We start from the raw sequence: 16,766 nt of genomic DNA, 5'->3' as shown, positions 1-16,766 counted from the left end.
AAAGTACTCATTACGTTTTGAATGCTTAGCAGGACAGGAAAATTGTCTAATTCTCACACTTATCAAGAGAACATCCCTGGTCATCCCTACTGCCTCTGATCTGGAGGACTCACTAAACACATGCTTCATTTGTAAATAATGTCTGAGTGTTGGACCAAGCCCCTGGCTTTCCGTAAATTAAAACAAGAAAATGCTTTATATAAGAAATGTAATTATTTATATTTTTACTCAAGTAGTATTTTACTGGGTGACTAACTTTTATTTTAGTAATTTTTTCTTACGGTATCCTTACTCTTACAAGTTTGAAAATTGGGTACTTTTTCCATTACTGATGGAAACTTAAGTTACAAGAAGCTGCACAAGACCATATTTTGTTTAGCTTAATACACTGACTATAGCCAACAAACAACTGTTCTGTTGTTTATATACCAACTCTGCACCAGATGTCACGGTTACCATCTGTAATAATGTGTGGCTAGCCAGGAGTCATCATGAACAATACAATATCTCATGAAAAGGATTTTATTAAATTAATTCTTTAATAAAATTCAGTCTTCTGATGCCCAAACAACCATTGTCACTGAATCCCCCTCCCCATCGCATCAATACATCTCAAAACACACAAAAACACCCTAAACCCCTAGCTACATTCCAGTGCAAACACTAACAACCATGATTGTAAGACACTTCTTGTGTCATCTAGTCTGCATAGCAGACTGGTTTATAATGGTAACAAAGATCAAAGCTTAGAGGACAACTTCAATTTACAGGCTGAATTCAACCAGTAATGGCAGTTTTCAACATTTGGAATCAGCCCCAAATGGTACACTGCTTTTCTCTACATAGTGCACTACTTTTGACCAGGACCCATAGGACTCCGGTCAAAAGTAGTGCACTATAAAGGGAATAGGGTGCCATTTAGGAAGCAGACTCCAGAAGTGTCTCTTCTTTTCAATAAATAACACTCCAGTTTCAACAGTTCTTTAATTGTTGAGTCACTTGGTGACATCGGCTCCATATATGAAGTCCTCTGGGAGCGTCTCAACAGGGATGGAGCTCAACTGTTCATCAAGAGAACGTAGTGTCCACAGCTTCTCCAGTTCATACACCTCTCTGGTCTCTGGTAGCATGAAGTGGACCACCATCCTTCCTACAGGGAGGAAAGGAGAGAGAGAGAAGGGAGAGAGAGAGAGGGGAGACAGAGAGAGAAGGGAGACAGAGAGAGGAGAGAGAGGAGAGAGAGAAGGGAGACAGAGAGAGAGGGGAGAGAGAAGGGGGACATAGAGAGAGGGGAGAGAGAAGGGGGACAGAGAGAGAGGGGAGAGAGAAGGGGGACAGAGAGAGGAGACAGAGACAGAGAGAGAGAAGGGAGAGAGAGAGAGAGAGAGAGGGGAGAGAGAAGGGGGACAGAGAGAGGAGACAGAGACGACAGCAATGGGATTAGCAAGTAAGAAATTTACATTTTCACCTTATTACCCACGTGTATAGCTTCCATCCCTCTCCTCACCCCTACCTGGGCTCTGCACACAGACAACAACAGTCACCCACGAAGCATCGTTACCCATTGCGCCACAGAAGCCACGGCCCTTGCAGAGCAAGGGAAACAACTACTTCAAGGCCTCAGAGCGAGTGACGTCACCGCTTGAAACGCTATTAGCGCGCACCACCGCTAACTAGCTAGCCATTTCACATCGGTTACACACATATCCTGAGAAAATATATCAGTGTAATATTTCTAGAGACCATCAGTGTGTTGTTTCGGTAAATGATTCTAATCGTCATGCACTATAATCCACAGCCAGGAGCAGATCATCAAACATACCAAAGTCAATGCACATCCAGTCTTCTGCATCCTTTCCCTCAATCTTGGCATGTGGGTCCCGGTCTTTCTTCATATATTTGTACTGCCAAAATATAACATGTATTACAACACAGTGGTGCCAAATGTACATGGCGTTTTCTGCACAGCTTTGACCAGCAGCACCATTATTCACATGTTCCATTAATACAGTTGCAAAATTTCAGTAACTCGTCCGGAAATTCCCAGGTTTCCTGCTTATCCCTTCGGATTCTGTGATTCTTCCTACCAGGATTTCTGGAAAACCTGGTAATTTGGGGAAAGTTACCGGAATTTTGCAAACCTACAATTGATCCAATAAAGGAATTACCACTTTAATGGCGTAGAGGGCCATGGCACGGAGGTGTCTTGAGGAGGAGCCGCTGACAACGATGAAGTAGTCTGTGTACTTGATGTCCTCAGGCACCTTGATGACACAGATGTCTGCTGCATTCTCCTGGCGGAGCAGGGACACCAACACGTCGAGGTTAAAGTCCTCCTGTGGGTTTCCTACAGCAAGGGGAGAGGGAGGATCATCACACTAAACAGTCCTAGAGTATGTTCATTCGTAATACACTAGCCTGGGTGCATTGTATCAGCAACAAAGTAAAGGAAGTTTCGTTTAAAATGTTACATAGAATCTATCCTGTGAAACATGTTTTGGAAGGATTCAAGCTAAATATTGACTATAACTGATTTCTGTGAAATGGAAAAGGAGACCATTATGCATTTATTTTTTGCCGGTATTTATAGTAGAATGTTTTGGAGGTGAGTAAACTCCGACAGTTATCCCCATATCCCCAGCTTTATAATTGGTCTACAGAAAAGTGTCATGCACAAGCCTGTAATTTCGAAAAAATACGTAACGAATTTTAACACGAAGAGGCAGGTATGGCGCTTAGCTAGATCAGATAGTGTGACTTTGTAATTGAATTGGGTGCCTTGTAACCATGTAACGTTACTCACACTACTAACGTTAGCTAGCTAGTTGATTTTAGTTCTACTTACTTTGGTTTGAGTCACTCTGCATCTCATATTCATCTTGTTGTGCCAGAAGCTTGCCAGGGGTGTCCGACTTTAAAACATTCTCTTCAGCATGTAAATCGGCGAAATATCGTCTAATACCGTTGTAAAATACAGATAGATGTGGATGCAATTGTTGAGAGGCAAGACATGTGTAACGTCGATACAAAAATGCTGTGCTGCGTCGCGCTTTTGAAATTAAACACGCACCTCTAACGACACCAGTATACCCTCGAAGAACATTATGTGAAAGTATCTGAGAGACAAATAGCCTAGAACAATGTAGTACATACATGATTTAGCTATCGTGTCATTGCCATTAAAACGCAAGTAATTTTGGTTTGTTTTTCCAAGGGCTGTCTAGAAACAGGAAGTGTTTCTGATTCCAGGACTCTGATTGGTTGAGGTGGTTTCTTCGCTGTTTACTCCTCCTGGATGCGCTTTACCGCCGCCTAATGTACAGGAGTAAGATTTTGTGAAGAAGCGAAACAAATAATATTGCGCTCGTTTCAGCTATAAAACATATTTAAATCGCTCTCTAAAGCCATACAATCAACTTCTTGTAAAGGTTTCAGAATGCATCCATATTTATCAAACTGTGTTACTGTTTTTGGTTTAATCTGTTTCACCTCCCCATCCACACAGCAAATATTCTTCAAATATGTTTTTACCACCCTTGTAATCAGTAAGAGACTCAAACATTTGGTGCATTTCAGTGAGATCGTTTATTTTCCACAGGCATCATCGTGAAATCAGAGTGAAAAAATATAAAATATTTTCAGTACCAACAACTTACCAAAAGTAAGATTGACTGTATAAAAGTGAGTTACCAATGCCCCTGACCTGAAAAGGCCCACATATTACTCAGTGAGTCATGTCATTATTCAGCTTAGATTTGGTCTCTGTATGCAGCACCAGCAAATCAATATCGGTTTTAATCCAGCAGCCACCAGACAATGGTATTGTCCAAAACTGTACCGTATTCCCCATAGGGCTCTGACAAATGTAGTGCACTATATAGGGAGTCATTTGGGATGCCTTACCATCTCTAGATAGGGAATAGGGTGCCATTTGGGATGCCCGTTCCATCTCTCTGACTGAGGATACAGGCCAGCTCACCCCCAACATAACCCCTTGGCATTTTTCATTGGTCTGTTTACTTTGTAATTGTTGTACCCGTGTGGTGTGTGTGGTGCATAGTAGATGCCTGCATCCCAAATGGCACCAATAGGACTTTGGTCAAAAGTAGTGCACTATATAGGGAATAGTGTGCCATTTGGAATGAAATACATATATTTCCCTTCTCCCCAAATGGATTCAGGCTTGGGTTGTCACTCATTCGGACTGGGCAGTGTCTGAGTCCAGGAACACATTGAGCCTCAGGCCCACTGGAATGTGGTCGGTGAGGCCAGCAAGCTGGGTCACAAAGGTGAACTCCTCAATTTCCTATAGGAGAGAAAGAAAAGGATGCAATAACACCAGAATTAATAATAGACCCACACGCTGTTGCGACGCATGCAGCCAGCCAGCCAGACCCACGCTGTTGTGACGCCTGCAGCCAGCCAGCCAGACCCACGCTGTTGTGACGCCTGCAGCCAGCCAGCCAGACCCACGCTGTTGTGACGCCTGCAGCCAGCCAGCCAGACACACGCTGTTGTGACGCCTGCAGCCAGCCAGCCAGACACACACTGTTGTCTTTCCTAGAACACATCCTCGTGGTGTTCCAAGCAATCATTTCAATAACACAGGTGGAGGTCAGGAGTGTGGAGAGGAGAACATGAAGGAAGTGGACTCTTCTATACAGCTGAATGAGATGGCAGGTATCTGATAGCTAGCTCATGCTAGCGAACCAGAGAGGGGAAAAGTATGGAAACACCTACAGTTCGGCAGTGCTTGGAGATGGAGCTCTCTCTGTAGAGGATGTAGTCGATGCGGCGCCCCACCCAAGGCTGACCCAACTCAGGGTAGACCATGGGACAGCCTTCCAGGGCCACAGGAGAGGAGATGTACTGTTTCCTCAACTCCTCTCTCTCCAGGGTCCTAGAGACAGGGAAGGGATCAGGGGAACGTAGGACATGTCTCAAATGACACCTTATTCCATATCAAATCAGATTTTATTGGTCACATACGCGTGTTTAGCAGATGTTATTGCGGGTGTAGCGAAATGCTTGTGTTTCTAGCTCCAACAGTGCAGTAATATCTAACATACACAAAGTAAAGGAATGGAATTAAAAATATATATAGTTGGACGAGCAATGTCAGAGCGACAGACTAAGATACAGTAGAATAGAATACAGTATATAAAGATGAAAACATTATTCAAGTGACTAGTGGTTTCAATGATCAAAGTGACCAGTGGTTTCAATGATTAAAGTGGCCAGTGGTTTCAATGATTAAAGTGGCCAGTGGTTTCAATGATTAAAGTGGCCAGTGGTTTCAATGATTAAAGTGGCCAGTGGTTTCAATGATTAAAGTGGCCAGTGGTTTCAATGATTAAAGTGGCCAGTGGTTTCAATGATTAAAGTGGCCAGTGGTTTCAATGATTAAAGTGGCCAGTGGTTTCAATGATTAAAGTGGCCAGTGGTTTCAATGATTAAAGTGGCCAGTGGTTTCAATGATTAAAGTGGCCAGTGGTTTCAATGATTAAAGTGGCCAGTGGTTTCAATGATTAAAGTGGCCAGTGGTTTCAATGATTAAAGTGGCCAGTGGTTTCAATGATTAAAGTGACCAGTGGTTTCAATGTGTTGTAGTGCACTACGTTGTTTTGACCAGGGCCCATTGACTACATCCAGTGAATGCAGTCTGAGGGATAGCATACCTTTGAAGATTCTCTGGGGTCCTTACATCCTCATGATACAGAGTAGGCTGTTCAAGCAAAGTGCCTGAACGATATAACATAAGAAAAAGTTCTCAATTTCTCAATGTGCCTTGTTAAAAAAAAAGATCAAATAAACAACCTTACAAGACATAAAACAACTGACAATATAGTTAAACATGGAGCTGTGGCCTGTACAGGAGACTGACTATACAAGAGGTTCAAAACATTATTCATGTCACAATATAGTTAAACATGGAGCTGGGGCCTGTACAGGAGACTGACTATACAAGAGGTTCAAAACATTATTCATGTCACAATATAGTTAAACATGGAGCTGGGGCCTGTACAGGAGACTGACTATACAAGAGGTTCAAAACATTATTCATGTCACAATATAGTTAAACATGGAGCTGGGGCCTGTACAGGAGACTGACTATACAAGAGGTTCAAAACATTATTCATGTCACAATATAGTTCAACATGGAGCTGGGGCCTGTACAGGAGACTGACTATACAAGAGGTTCAAAACATTATTCATGTCACAATATAGTTAAACATGGGCTGGGGCCTGTACAGGAGACTGACTATACAAGAGGTTCAAAATATTATTCATGTCACAATATAGTTAAACATGGAGCTGGGGCCTGTACAGGAGACTGACTATACAAGAGGTTCAAAACATTATTCATGTCACAATATAGTTAAACATGGAGCTGGGGCCTGTACAGGAGACTGACTATACAAGAGGTTCAAAACATTATTCATGTCACAATATAGTTAAACATGGGCTGGGGCCTGTACAGGAGACTGACTATACAAGAGGTTCAAAACATTATTCATGTCACAATATAGTTAAACATGGACTGGGGCCTGTACAGGAGACTGACTATACAAGAGGTTCAAAACATTATTCATGTCACAATATAGTTAAACATTGGCTGGGGCCTGTACAGGAGACTGACTATACAAGAGGTTCAAAACATTATTCATGTCACAATATAGTTAAACATGGGCTGGGGCCTGTACAGGAGACTGACTATACAAGAGGTTCAAAACATTATTCATGTCACAATATAGTTAAACATGGAGCTGGTGCCTGTACAGGAGACTGACTATACAAGAGGTTCAAAACATTATTCATGTCACAATATAGTTAAACATGGAGCTGGGGCCTGTACAGGAGACTGACTATACAAGAGGTTCAAAACATTATTCTGTCACAATATAGTTAAACATGGGCTGGGGCCTGTACAGGAGACTGACTATACAAGAGGTTCAACACATTATTCATGTCACAATATAGTTAAACATGGAGCTGGGGCCTGTACAGGAGACTGACTATACAAGAGGTTAAAAACATTATTCATGTCACAATATAGTTAAACATGGGCTGGGGCCTGTACAGGAGACTGACTATACAAGAGGTTCAAAACATTATTCTGTCACAATATAGTTAAACATGGACTGGGGCCTGTACAGGAGACTGACTATACAAGAGGTTCAACACATTATTCATGTCACAATATAGTTAAACATGGAGCTGGGGCCTGTACAGGAGACTGACTATACAAGAGGTTCAACACATTATTCATGTCACAATATAGTTAAACATGGAGCTGGGGCCTGTACAGGAGACTGACTATACAAGAGGTTCAAAACATTATTCATGTCACAATATAGTTAAACATGGAGCTGGGGCCTGTACAGGAGACTGACTATACAAGAGGTTCAAAACATTATTCATGTCACAATATAGTTAAACATGGAGCTGGGGCCTGTACAGGAGACTGACTATACAAGAGGTTCAACACATTATTCATGTCACAATATAGTTAAACATGGAGCTGGGGCCTGTACAGGAGACTGACTATACAAGAGGTTCAACACATTATTCATGTCACAATATAGTTAAACATGGAGCTGGGGCCTGTACAGGAGACTGACTATACAAGAGGTTCAACACATTATTCATGTCACAATATAGTTAAACATGGGCTGGGGCCTGTACAGGAGACTGACTATTAAAGAGGTTCAAAACATTATTCATGTCACAAAAATGTGCACAAGACATCAACAAATGTTTGATTGTTCCTAATGACTTGTAGGCCTGTCTATCGGCTATGTATCCCAAATGGCACCCTATTTCTAATTTATAGTACACTACCTACCTATGGGCCCTGGTCAAATGTAGTACCACTGTATAGGGAATAGGATGCCATTTGGGACGCAGTATAAAGATAGTGCAACAGTCCAACTCACCAATGACCCAGGGCTTCTCCTGGCCCGGCCCGGCCCTGCAGGGGTCTCTGTACTCCTCAAACAGACTGTGCTTCTGTTCTAGACTGTCATCTGACCAAGGACAAACACACAGAAACATGGAACAATGTGGAAACCGGTTGCACGACATCAAGCCCACACAGATACCCATTTATAGAAGACAAACTGCATGGAGAGCCAATGTACTCTGTATGTAGACAGAAAGATATTCAAAAATGACACCCTATTCCCTATATAGTGTACTACATTTGACCAAGGCCCATAGGGTTCTCATCAAAAGTAGTGCACTTTATAGAGAATAGGATTCAATTTGGGACGCAGACGTACCAGGTGAGCAGTTGTCGAAGTTGAAATCCCCAGAAAGCACGTCAAACACGACCACCTCATCAGGCTTGCTATTGGTCACCTGGAACTCCTGGATCCACTTGGTGAGCATGTTGAGCTGCTCACAGCGGATCTCCCCTTCACCTGCTCAGCCAATCACAGGACACAGTTATCTCAACCACTACAATACCAGCAGAGAGAGACTGGTGCTGGACAGATAATTACTGCGTCCTAAATCAAAGTGTATTGGTCACGTACAGAGTTAAGCAGATGTTACGGCAGGTGCAGTGAAATGCTTGTGCTACTAGCTTTTAACAGGGCAGTCAAATGTCAAAACAAGTACACAAATAACAAAACAAATGTAAGAAAAAAAACCAATTAACGGTCAGATTCTGGCTTGAAATATACTTATTCCTGTCACCATATTAGACCTTATTGATTACCTTGACATGTATAAAAGACCTGTATGTTAGGGGTCAACGAAGGAAGAATAGGAACTTTGTTTATGGAAAGTTACCGAGCGAGACAATGGGAAGTACAGAAAGTTTGTCTGTTTAAACATGTTATTGCTGAATAGTAATATTTCTAAGGAAGTTGCTGTTGAACTAGGACCAGGAGGGATGTGGAACTCAACTCAATAAGGGTGAACAGTTGAAGAGAAAATAAATCTCTGGAGACGAGCTAACTACAGTCCTCTCTCACACACTTCCACGCTCTAATGAAGGTTCTAGACTCATGCAGGGCCATGACAACACCAGTAAGAGGAACAGGTTTAGTTCCTGCCTAGCAACAGAGACGGATTGTTTTTTTTATCTTAGTCATAAAAGGAGGTGACTCCTAGTCAGAAGGTATAGATATGTACTTGTATGTTGTGCTTGCAGCGGAGGCACCCAGTGGGTTGAATAAACGTGGCTTGAGCTTTTCTCTAGTCCGTCCGTTTGAGTTTTTACTCTGTCTGTTCAGAACCTAAACACAACACTATCATAAAACAAACGCAATCTGTGCACATATACACACACACACACCAAAAATATATACTAAGAGAGATATGTACAGCAGTAGACACTGTATATTACAGTGCGCTATGTCAGGATTCCAGTATATACATGTGTGGTGTGCATAAACAGTGTAGATAAAACAACATGAGCTGGTGTACACCCAGAATAATAGTTTGTGTGGAGGTGCTGACTAACGACAAATAAATGATAAAACAACATGAGCTGGTGCACAGCCAGAATAATAGTTTGTGTGGAGGTGCTGACTAACGACAAATAAATGATAAAACAACATGAGCTGGTGTACAGCCAGAATAATAGTTTGTGTGGAGGTGCTGACTAACAACAAATAAATGATAAAACAACATGAGCTGGTGCACAGCCAGAATAATAGTTTGTGTGGAGGTGCTGACTAACGACAAATAAATGATAAAACAACATGAGCTGGTGCACAGCCAGAATAATAGTTTGTGTGGAGGTGCTGACTAACAACAAATAAATGATAAAACAACATGAGCTGGTGTACAGCCAGAATAATAGTTTGTGTGGAGGTGCTGACTAACGACAAATAAATGATAAAACAACATGAGCTGGTGTACACCCAGAATAATAGTTTGTGTGGAGGTGCTGACTAACAACAAATAAATGATAAAACAACATGAGCTGGTGTACACCCAGAATAATAGTTTGTGTGGAGGTGCTGACTAACGACAAATAAATGATAAAACAACATGAGCTGGTGTACACCCAGAATAATAGTTTGTGTGGAGGTGCTGACTAACAACAAATAAATGATAAAACAACATGAGCTGGTGTACACCCAGAATAATAGTTTGTGTGGAGGTGCTGACTAACGACAAATAAATGATAAAACAACATGAGCTGGTGTACACCCAGAATAATAGTTTGTGTCGAGGTGCTGACTAACAACAAATAAATGATAAAACAACATGAGCTGGTGCACAGCCAGAATAATAGTTTGTGTGGAGGTGCTGACTAACGACAAATAAATGATAAAACATGAGCTGGTGCACAGCCAGAATAATAGTTTGTGTGGAGGTGCTGACTAACGACAAATAAATGATAAAACAACATGAGCTGGTGTACAGCCAGAATAATAGTTTGTGTGGAGGTGCTGACTAACAACAAATAAATGATAAAACAACATGAGCTGGTGTACACCCAGAATAATAGTTTGTGTGGAGGTGCTGACTAACGACAAATAAATGATAAAACAACATGAGCTGGTGTACACCCAGAATAATAGTTTGTGTGGAGGTGCTGACTAACGACAAATAAATGATAAAACAACATGAGCTGGTGCACAGCCAGAATAATAGTTTGTGTGGAGGTGCTGACTAACGACAAATAAATGATAAAACAACATGAGCTGGTGTACAGCCAGAATAATAGTTTGTGTGGAGGTGCTGACTAACGACAAATAAATGATAAAACAACATGAGCTGGTGCACAGCCAGAATAATAGTTTGTGTGGAGGTGCTGACTAACGACAAATAAATGATAAAACTACATGAGCTGGTGTACACCCAGAATAATAGTTTGTGTGGAGGTGCTGACTAACGACAAATAAATGATAAAACAACATGAGCTGGTGTACAGCCAGAATAATAGTTTGTGTGGAGGTGCTGACTAACGACAAATAAATGATAAAACAACATGAGCTGGTGTACAGCCAGAATAATAGTTTGTGTGGAGGTGCTGACTAACGACAAATAAACTATAAAACTATCAAGACAAAGAAAGTGACACACTCCCTGTATAATCCCCCAGCAATTTACTGGGTATTTACCAACGTTTCGGCATCACTGTGCCTTCCTCAGGGTGCATTAACAGTGTAACTACAATGCAATGTACAGTAGTAGCTCAATTACAATGAGCTATGTGAGAAGTTGTGCTGTAAATAGAGAAGAGGAGGCCATTTTGGATTAAGTTTAAAAAAATAATGAATGAAGATGACTTGCCTTCAGGTGCATGGAGGTGTGTGCAGTTAAAATATCCAACCAGCTTCTTCTCTTTCTGATTCTGGCCAACTAGCACCTGGGAACACCCACAAACCATTACTTCACCTACTGGGTATGAACTGCGTTCTTGTTGATGATGTTATTGTTTAACCCATGGTAAAATGGACGTTATCATTACAATAACTGACAACAGTAACTCAATACAGTAGGAGCGTTAATGGCAACCAGATGACACTACATTTACCAGACACTCTTCTCCAGAGAGACTTACAGTCAGTGCTTTCAACTAAAGTTAAGAAAAAACAACCACATATCAGTTATTTTAAGCAGAAAAAACCCAAAGTGCAGGCGAGAGGTGAGAAAGACAAGAGCTATAATGACAGTGAGTGGCATAGAATTACAAATTAGAACTGTATTTCTCCTTAATCTAATCAAAATGGCTGCCAATATCAGCCTATTGACTTCATCCTCTCTAGTAGTGTAATAGGATCTCTGTGGTGACTGGTACCTTGGCAGAGAGCAGGCCTTTAGCAGCCAGGGCATCCTCCCCCCGGGCGTTAGGGAAGCAGTGGTACTGGGCCTCCAGCACTGGGTAACGGCTGGCCAGGAACAGGCCGCTGTTGAAGAACTTAAAGGAGGAGCAGCTGCCGGGAGGCTGGCAGGCGTACACCCCTACATCATACAGTATGTGGTTGAACAGGGGCCCCAGGGTGTTGGTCAGCTTCACAGCTGCCCTCTTATCAAACACCTCCTCCAGACACAGGATGTCCACGTTGGCCGGGAAGAGAGAAGACACCTCCCAGGGCACGTCGTCTGGCCCAGCCTGACCGCGCTGGGCGACCCCCTGAGTGCGTAGGGCCCGCGGAGGGTTCCTGTGGCCCTTCCGGTCCTGCTGGTTGGAGTTGTGGTTGGTGTTGATGACGGGGGCGGGAGAATGGGAAGACTCCTCAGTGTCGTCACAGGGCACGTACACCACATAGTTTGAGTCACTGGGTTTGGGGGGTGTCGTTGTTGGGACCGCTCCGTCAGCTTGGTCCTCGTCTGAATGAGCCTGGGGTGGTGGCTGGCAGGCTGGGTCTGTAGCGCCGTATGAGGCAGGGCTGGTGGTGGAGGGGCCGGGGAGCAGGCTACTGGAGGGGCTGAGGGTGCCACAGCTACTGGGAGAGTCCACGAAGATGCGGATGTGTGGCCGGTTCACGCCCTGCACGATGCTCCGGCCGATGGCGGTGGCACGGCGCTGCGTGTGCCCCAGGTTGTTGAAGCGTGCGATGCCGTCCGGCAATAGGCACAGGTTGGCAGTAGCAAAACCAAAAGTGGCCTTGTTGGCCCCTGCCTCAAAGCCCAGGTTCCTCTCCCCCTCCTCAGCTGGTGCTGGCCTCGACAGGGGCTCGTGGTGGTAGGAGAAGGGCCTTCGGGCAGCCTGGAGGGGAGCCCAAAACAGGAACCCCAGGAATGCCAGGGGAGCCGTGAACAGGAAGAGGGCGAGGAAGAGGATGAAGCCGAAGAACACCTTGAGAGGGTGGAGGTAACACTCCTGCTCGTGCCGCTGGGTGCGTTCCAGGCTGGTGGACATGCAGATGGCAATGAGGCGGTCAAGGAACCAGAAGCAGGGCAGGATGAGACCCCAGCTCACTGCATGGAGGCCCTCCACAAAGCTGTTGGGGAATGGGGACTCCCGCAGAGACATGCCTCCCTCCTTCAGTCACCTCTGGACACAAATAGGGAGAGCAGGCATCAGGGCTCCCAGCTGCTCACCTCACTCTGGTTATTCACCATCTGACAGACTCTGCAATCTACTGGAAGTAAACGTAGAAGACAACACACAGACAGGACATGTAGAGGGTGTTTTCAGACCTTTCCTGGTTTGACTAGTGAGGTAAATCAATAGTGCTTGAAGTTGCATGGTTGTCAGGGAAACCAGAATCAACCCAATGGGGCTGGGCGACAGCTGGTGCGTCATATTACACGGGATCAATTGGATTAGAAAGGCAGATTACATTGGTTTACTGGGCTGCGCGCACATGAAGGGCAGGGTTGGTGGATAGACAGACAGGCATTGTTGGAAAGGAGGGCAAGAGGAGGAGAATATACGGGTATTTTACCCAAACTACTGTTAATCCAGACGTCACCATCTGCACGAATTCACTAATCGCTATAGCGACAGATGTGTAGTGTGTAAAACTAGTGGTCGATGCAATGTTCAAAATAGTCCACAAAAAGTCTCCAAAAAGACCCGACACATTCCGACAATGACGCCCGTCCTGAGTGCCAGCATTTCTGCTGACACCGTCATGCCAACCAACATCGGTCATGAATGAATGTGATATCGATTGTGTCTCAAGTTCGTTGTGTGTGCTTGTTACTTTGAAATGATCGACTCGCCCCAAATGCTGTTCTCTGACGTGGCGTGGTTAGCTAGCTAGCCAGCTAACGTTAACTTGGACAACTAACGTTACCTGGCTAATTCAACCAGTTTGAAAATGTTTACTAATTTGGGCTAAGTAGCAGGTGCTCACATGCACAATGTATCATTCATGAACAAGACAATTTTGTCTTACACATTTACATAGCCACACGTTCGTGGACTAATGTTAGCTACTAGCTAGCTAAACATAGGTTATCTGGTTAGCAAACGTTAACATGAGCTATGCACCTTTATTCTTACCTGTCTGTATAGAAGAGTCCACTTCCTTCATAAAATGTGAATTTATCCGTCTAAATACATGTAAGCATGGCTACTGCTAAGTTGGCCTTATCATGCTGTGGATATTTTTCATTCAATATTCCTGTATAAAACAGAAGACAAGGATTCCAGCGACCAGTGTAAGACTTGTCCCGCGCGGGGAGCAGCCAACTCCAGTCTAGACAGTTTGCGCGTGCATGCCGCTTATTTCCCACCGTGTGCGTGCTCGTCTGAAATGGCAACCGAGTTGAACATATTTCCTTATACGAACAGTATAAGGGTTTATAGGTATATGGGGTTATTAAACGCGGATTCGCGCTTATAAACCCAGGGTCGTTACGATATTGAAAGGCAACAATTTCAAAGACTTTACTGAGTTACTGTTCATATTCGAAAATCAGTCAATTGAAATAAATACATTAGGAGACTGTACCTACCTTTGAAATGTGGTTACGGAATTTAGGGAATGTAATACATATGGAAAAGATTCGATATAATACCTCCAATAGAAGTTCAATGTTTTACAAAATATGTCAGCCGATACTGGATAAATGGTCTTGTCCCGCTTCATAACTGGGTTGACGATCTGCTGCTACTCTGTGCTGTACTCCACTCAATATTTATTTACCGCCTAATAGGATTTTGTTTTATTTTGTGTATGTGTGAGTTTAGTTTTGTCCTCTAAATTGGCCATCCCATTCAACGGTACAATGAATGTCATTGTTAGTATTGCTGTCTTTTGTATTAGATTTTTTATTATAAAATAATAAACATATTCTTAAAAAAAAATTAATAATAATAAATTAGGCCCAAATGTATGGATTTCACATGACTGGACAGGGTGCAGCTATGGGTGGGCCTTGGAGGGAATAGGCCCACCCCTTGGCAGCCAGGCCCACCCCTTGGCAGCCAGGCCCACCCACTGGGGAGCAAATCCCAGCCAATCAGAATGAGTTTTTCCCCACAAAATGGCTTTACGACAGACAGAAATACTCCTCAGCACCCACCACCCAGACGATCCTGCAGGTGAAGAAGCTGGATGTGGATGGGCCGGTGTGGTTACGCATAGTCTGCGGTTGTGAGGCCGGTTAGATGTACTGGCAAATAATGTAAAATGACATTTGAGGCAGCTTATGGCAGAGAAATGAACTATAATTTCTCTGGCAACAGCTCTGGTGGTTCATTCCTGCAGTCACCATGTCTCAAAACTGGAGACATCTATGGCATTGTTGTTGTGTGATAAAACTGCTCATTTTAAAACTGGAGACATCTATGGCATTGTGTTGTGTGATAAAACTGCTCATTTTAAAACTGGAGACATCTATGGCATTGTGTTGTGTGATAAAACTGCTCATTTTAAAGTGGCCTTTTATTGTCCCCAGCACAAGGTGGATCTGTGTAATGATCATGCGGTTTAATCAGCTTCTTGATATGGCACACCTGTCAGGTGGCTGGATTATCTTGGCAAAGGATAAATGCTCACTAACAGGGATGTAAACTAAATTTGTACACAAAATTTGAGAGAAATAAGCTTTTTGTGTGTATGGCAAATGTCTGGGATTTTTTATTTCAGCTCATGAACCATGGGACAAAAATTTTACATGTTGTTAAAACTTTGTTCAGTGTAAATGAAAATGAGTCGTGTATACATTACTTAAACAGACTGCTATGGAAATATAATGTCAGGTAACTCACAAAGCCAGCCTCAGTGCAACCAACCAACAAACCAAGTGAACGGAAAATATGAATTAAAAAAAGGCTAAACTAGGAAATGGTCCAATGCAGGAGATGCAGAGCTGTCCTGTCTGTGGAGGGTGTGTGAAGAGATGCAGAGCTGTGTGTGAAGAGATGCAGAGCTGTCCTGTCTGCGGAGGGTGTGTGAAGAGATGCAGAGCTGTGTGTGAAGAGATGCAGAGCTGTCCTGTCTGCGGAGGGTGTGTGAAGAGATGCAGAGCTGTCCTGTCTGCGGAGGGTGTGTGAAGAGATGCAGAGCTGTCCTGTCTGCGGAGGGTGTGTGAAGAGATGCAGAGCTGTGTGTGAAGAGATGCAGAGCTGTCCTGTCTGCGGAGGGTGTGTGAAGAGATGCAGAGCTGTGTGTGAAGAGATGCAGAGCTGTGTGTGAAGAGATGCAGAGCTGTCCTGTCTGCGGAGGGTGTGTGAAGAGATGCAGAGCTGTGTGTGAAGAGATGCAGAGCTGTCCTGTCTGCGGAGGGTGTGTGAAGTTTGTATGAGAGAGCGCTTGTCTCCAAAGCAATAAAAGCTTAGACATGTTAAGAGTTGGGTTTGAGTCATTTGTTTATAGTGTAAAACCTTGACTCTCCACAGACGACTGCTCTGCTGTGGAGGGAGGTGGTATCAGTGGCCGTCCCAGTCTAGCTCTGGTCCTAAGCGTTTATAAAAGACTCAGAATCAGCAAGCTGCACGTGACACCCTGGACCAGAGCTGTTCCCAGCCCGTCTACCAGAGGAAGAGGGGCTTGCCGTCCTGCCTGGCCATGAAAGAGAGGCAACTGAACAGCATCAGGAGATCCTTCAGCAGTTTGGAGGGGGCTGCGTTGATAACTACTCTCCTGAGGAAGTCCGGGCTGTTGAGATTAGACTGTTGTTTATTGTCCTACAAGAGGAAAATCCTACTACAGCTCACACATTACATACACAAACCACACATTACATACACAAACCACACATTACATACACAAACCACACATTACATACACAAACCACACATTACATACACAAACCACACATTACATACACAAACCACACATTACATACACAAACCACACATTACATACACAAACCACACATTACATACACAAACCACACAT

At 43.5% G+C, this 16,766-nt stretch overlaps 3 protein-coding genes across 6 annotated transcripts in view; all 3 read right to left on the bottom strand.

Annotated features, from left to right (window-relative positions):
* Nucleotides 1-510: 510 nt before the first annotated feature.
* On the bottom strand, nucleotides 511-3,256 carry malsu1 (mitochondrial assembly of ribosomal large subunit 1). The gene is made up of 4 exons (XM_036936531.1): nucleotides 2,846-3,256; nucleotides 2,169-2,347; nucleotides 1,823-1,904; nucleotides 511-1,150 (listed from the first exon to the last, which is right to left on the bottom strand). The coding sequence occupies exons 1-4, from the start codon at nucleotides 3,153-3,155 to the stop codon at nucleotides 996-998; spliced, it is 726 nt and encodes a 241-aa protein (XP_036792426.1). The 5' UTR covers nucleotides 3,156-3,256; the 3' UTR covers nucleotides 511-995.
* Nucleotides 3,257-3,566: 310 nt separating this feature from the next.
* On the bottom strand, nucleotides 3,567-14,269 carry smpd5 (sphingomyelin phosphodiesterase 5). 3 transcript variants are annotated; one of them, XM_036936521.1, is made up of 8 exons: nucleotides 13,922-14,269; nucleotides 11,765-12,964; nucleotides 11,257-11,332; nucleotides 8,283-8,423; nucleotides 7,938-8,027; nucleotides 5,679-5,742; nucleotides 4,741-4,900; nucleotides 3,567-4,306 (listed from the first exon to the last, which is right to left on the bottom strand). In XM_036936521.1, the coding sequence occupies exons 2-8, from the start codon at nucleotides 12,941-12,943 to the stop codon at nucleotides 4,196-4,198; spliced, it is 1,821 nt and encodes a 606-aa protein (XP_036792416.1). In that variant the 5' UTR covers nucleotides 12,944-12,964; nucleotides 13,922-14,269; the 3' UTR covers nucleotides 3,567-4,195. The 3 variants fall into 3 exon arrangements, with proteins under 3 accessions (XP_036792416.1, XP_036792413.1, XP_036792406.1); XM_036936518.1 differs by having other exon boundaries at nucleotides 11,765-13,049; nucleotides 13,922-14,265; XM_036936511.1 differs by having other exon boundaries at nucleotides 11,765-13,052; nucleotides 13,922-14,264.
* Nucleotides 14,270-15,479: 1,210 nt separating this feature from the next.
* The window catches only part of LOC118937417 (speriolin-like protein), a 4,840-nt gene continuing 3,553 nt past the window's right edge, over nucleotides 15,480-16,766 (bottom strand). Inside the window, exon 5 of one of the 2 annotated variants that reach the window (XM_036936493.1) lies at nucleotides 15,480-16,523. In XM_036936493.1, coding sequence (XP_036792388.1) covers nucleotides 16,397-16,523 — 127 coding nt within the window. In that variant the 3' untranslated portion in view covers nucleotides 15,480-16,396. The remainder of the gene's footprint in view (nucleotides 16,524-16,766) is intronic. The other variant, XM_036936501.1, reaches the window with a different exon arrangement.

The sequence above is a fragment of the Oncorhynchus mykiss genome, chromosome 2, assembly GCF_013265735.2.
Source record: "Oncorhynchus mykiss isolate Arlee chromosome 2, USDA_OmykA_1.1, whole genome shotgun sequence".
NCBI lineage: Eukaryota > Metazoa > Chordata > Actinopteri > Salmoniformes > Salmonidae > Oncorhynchus > Oncorhynchus mykiss.
This window is presented reverse-complemented; position numbering and strand designations above follow the sequence as displayed.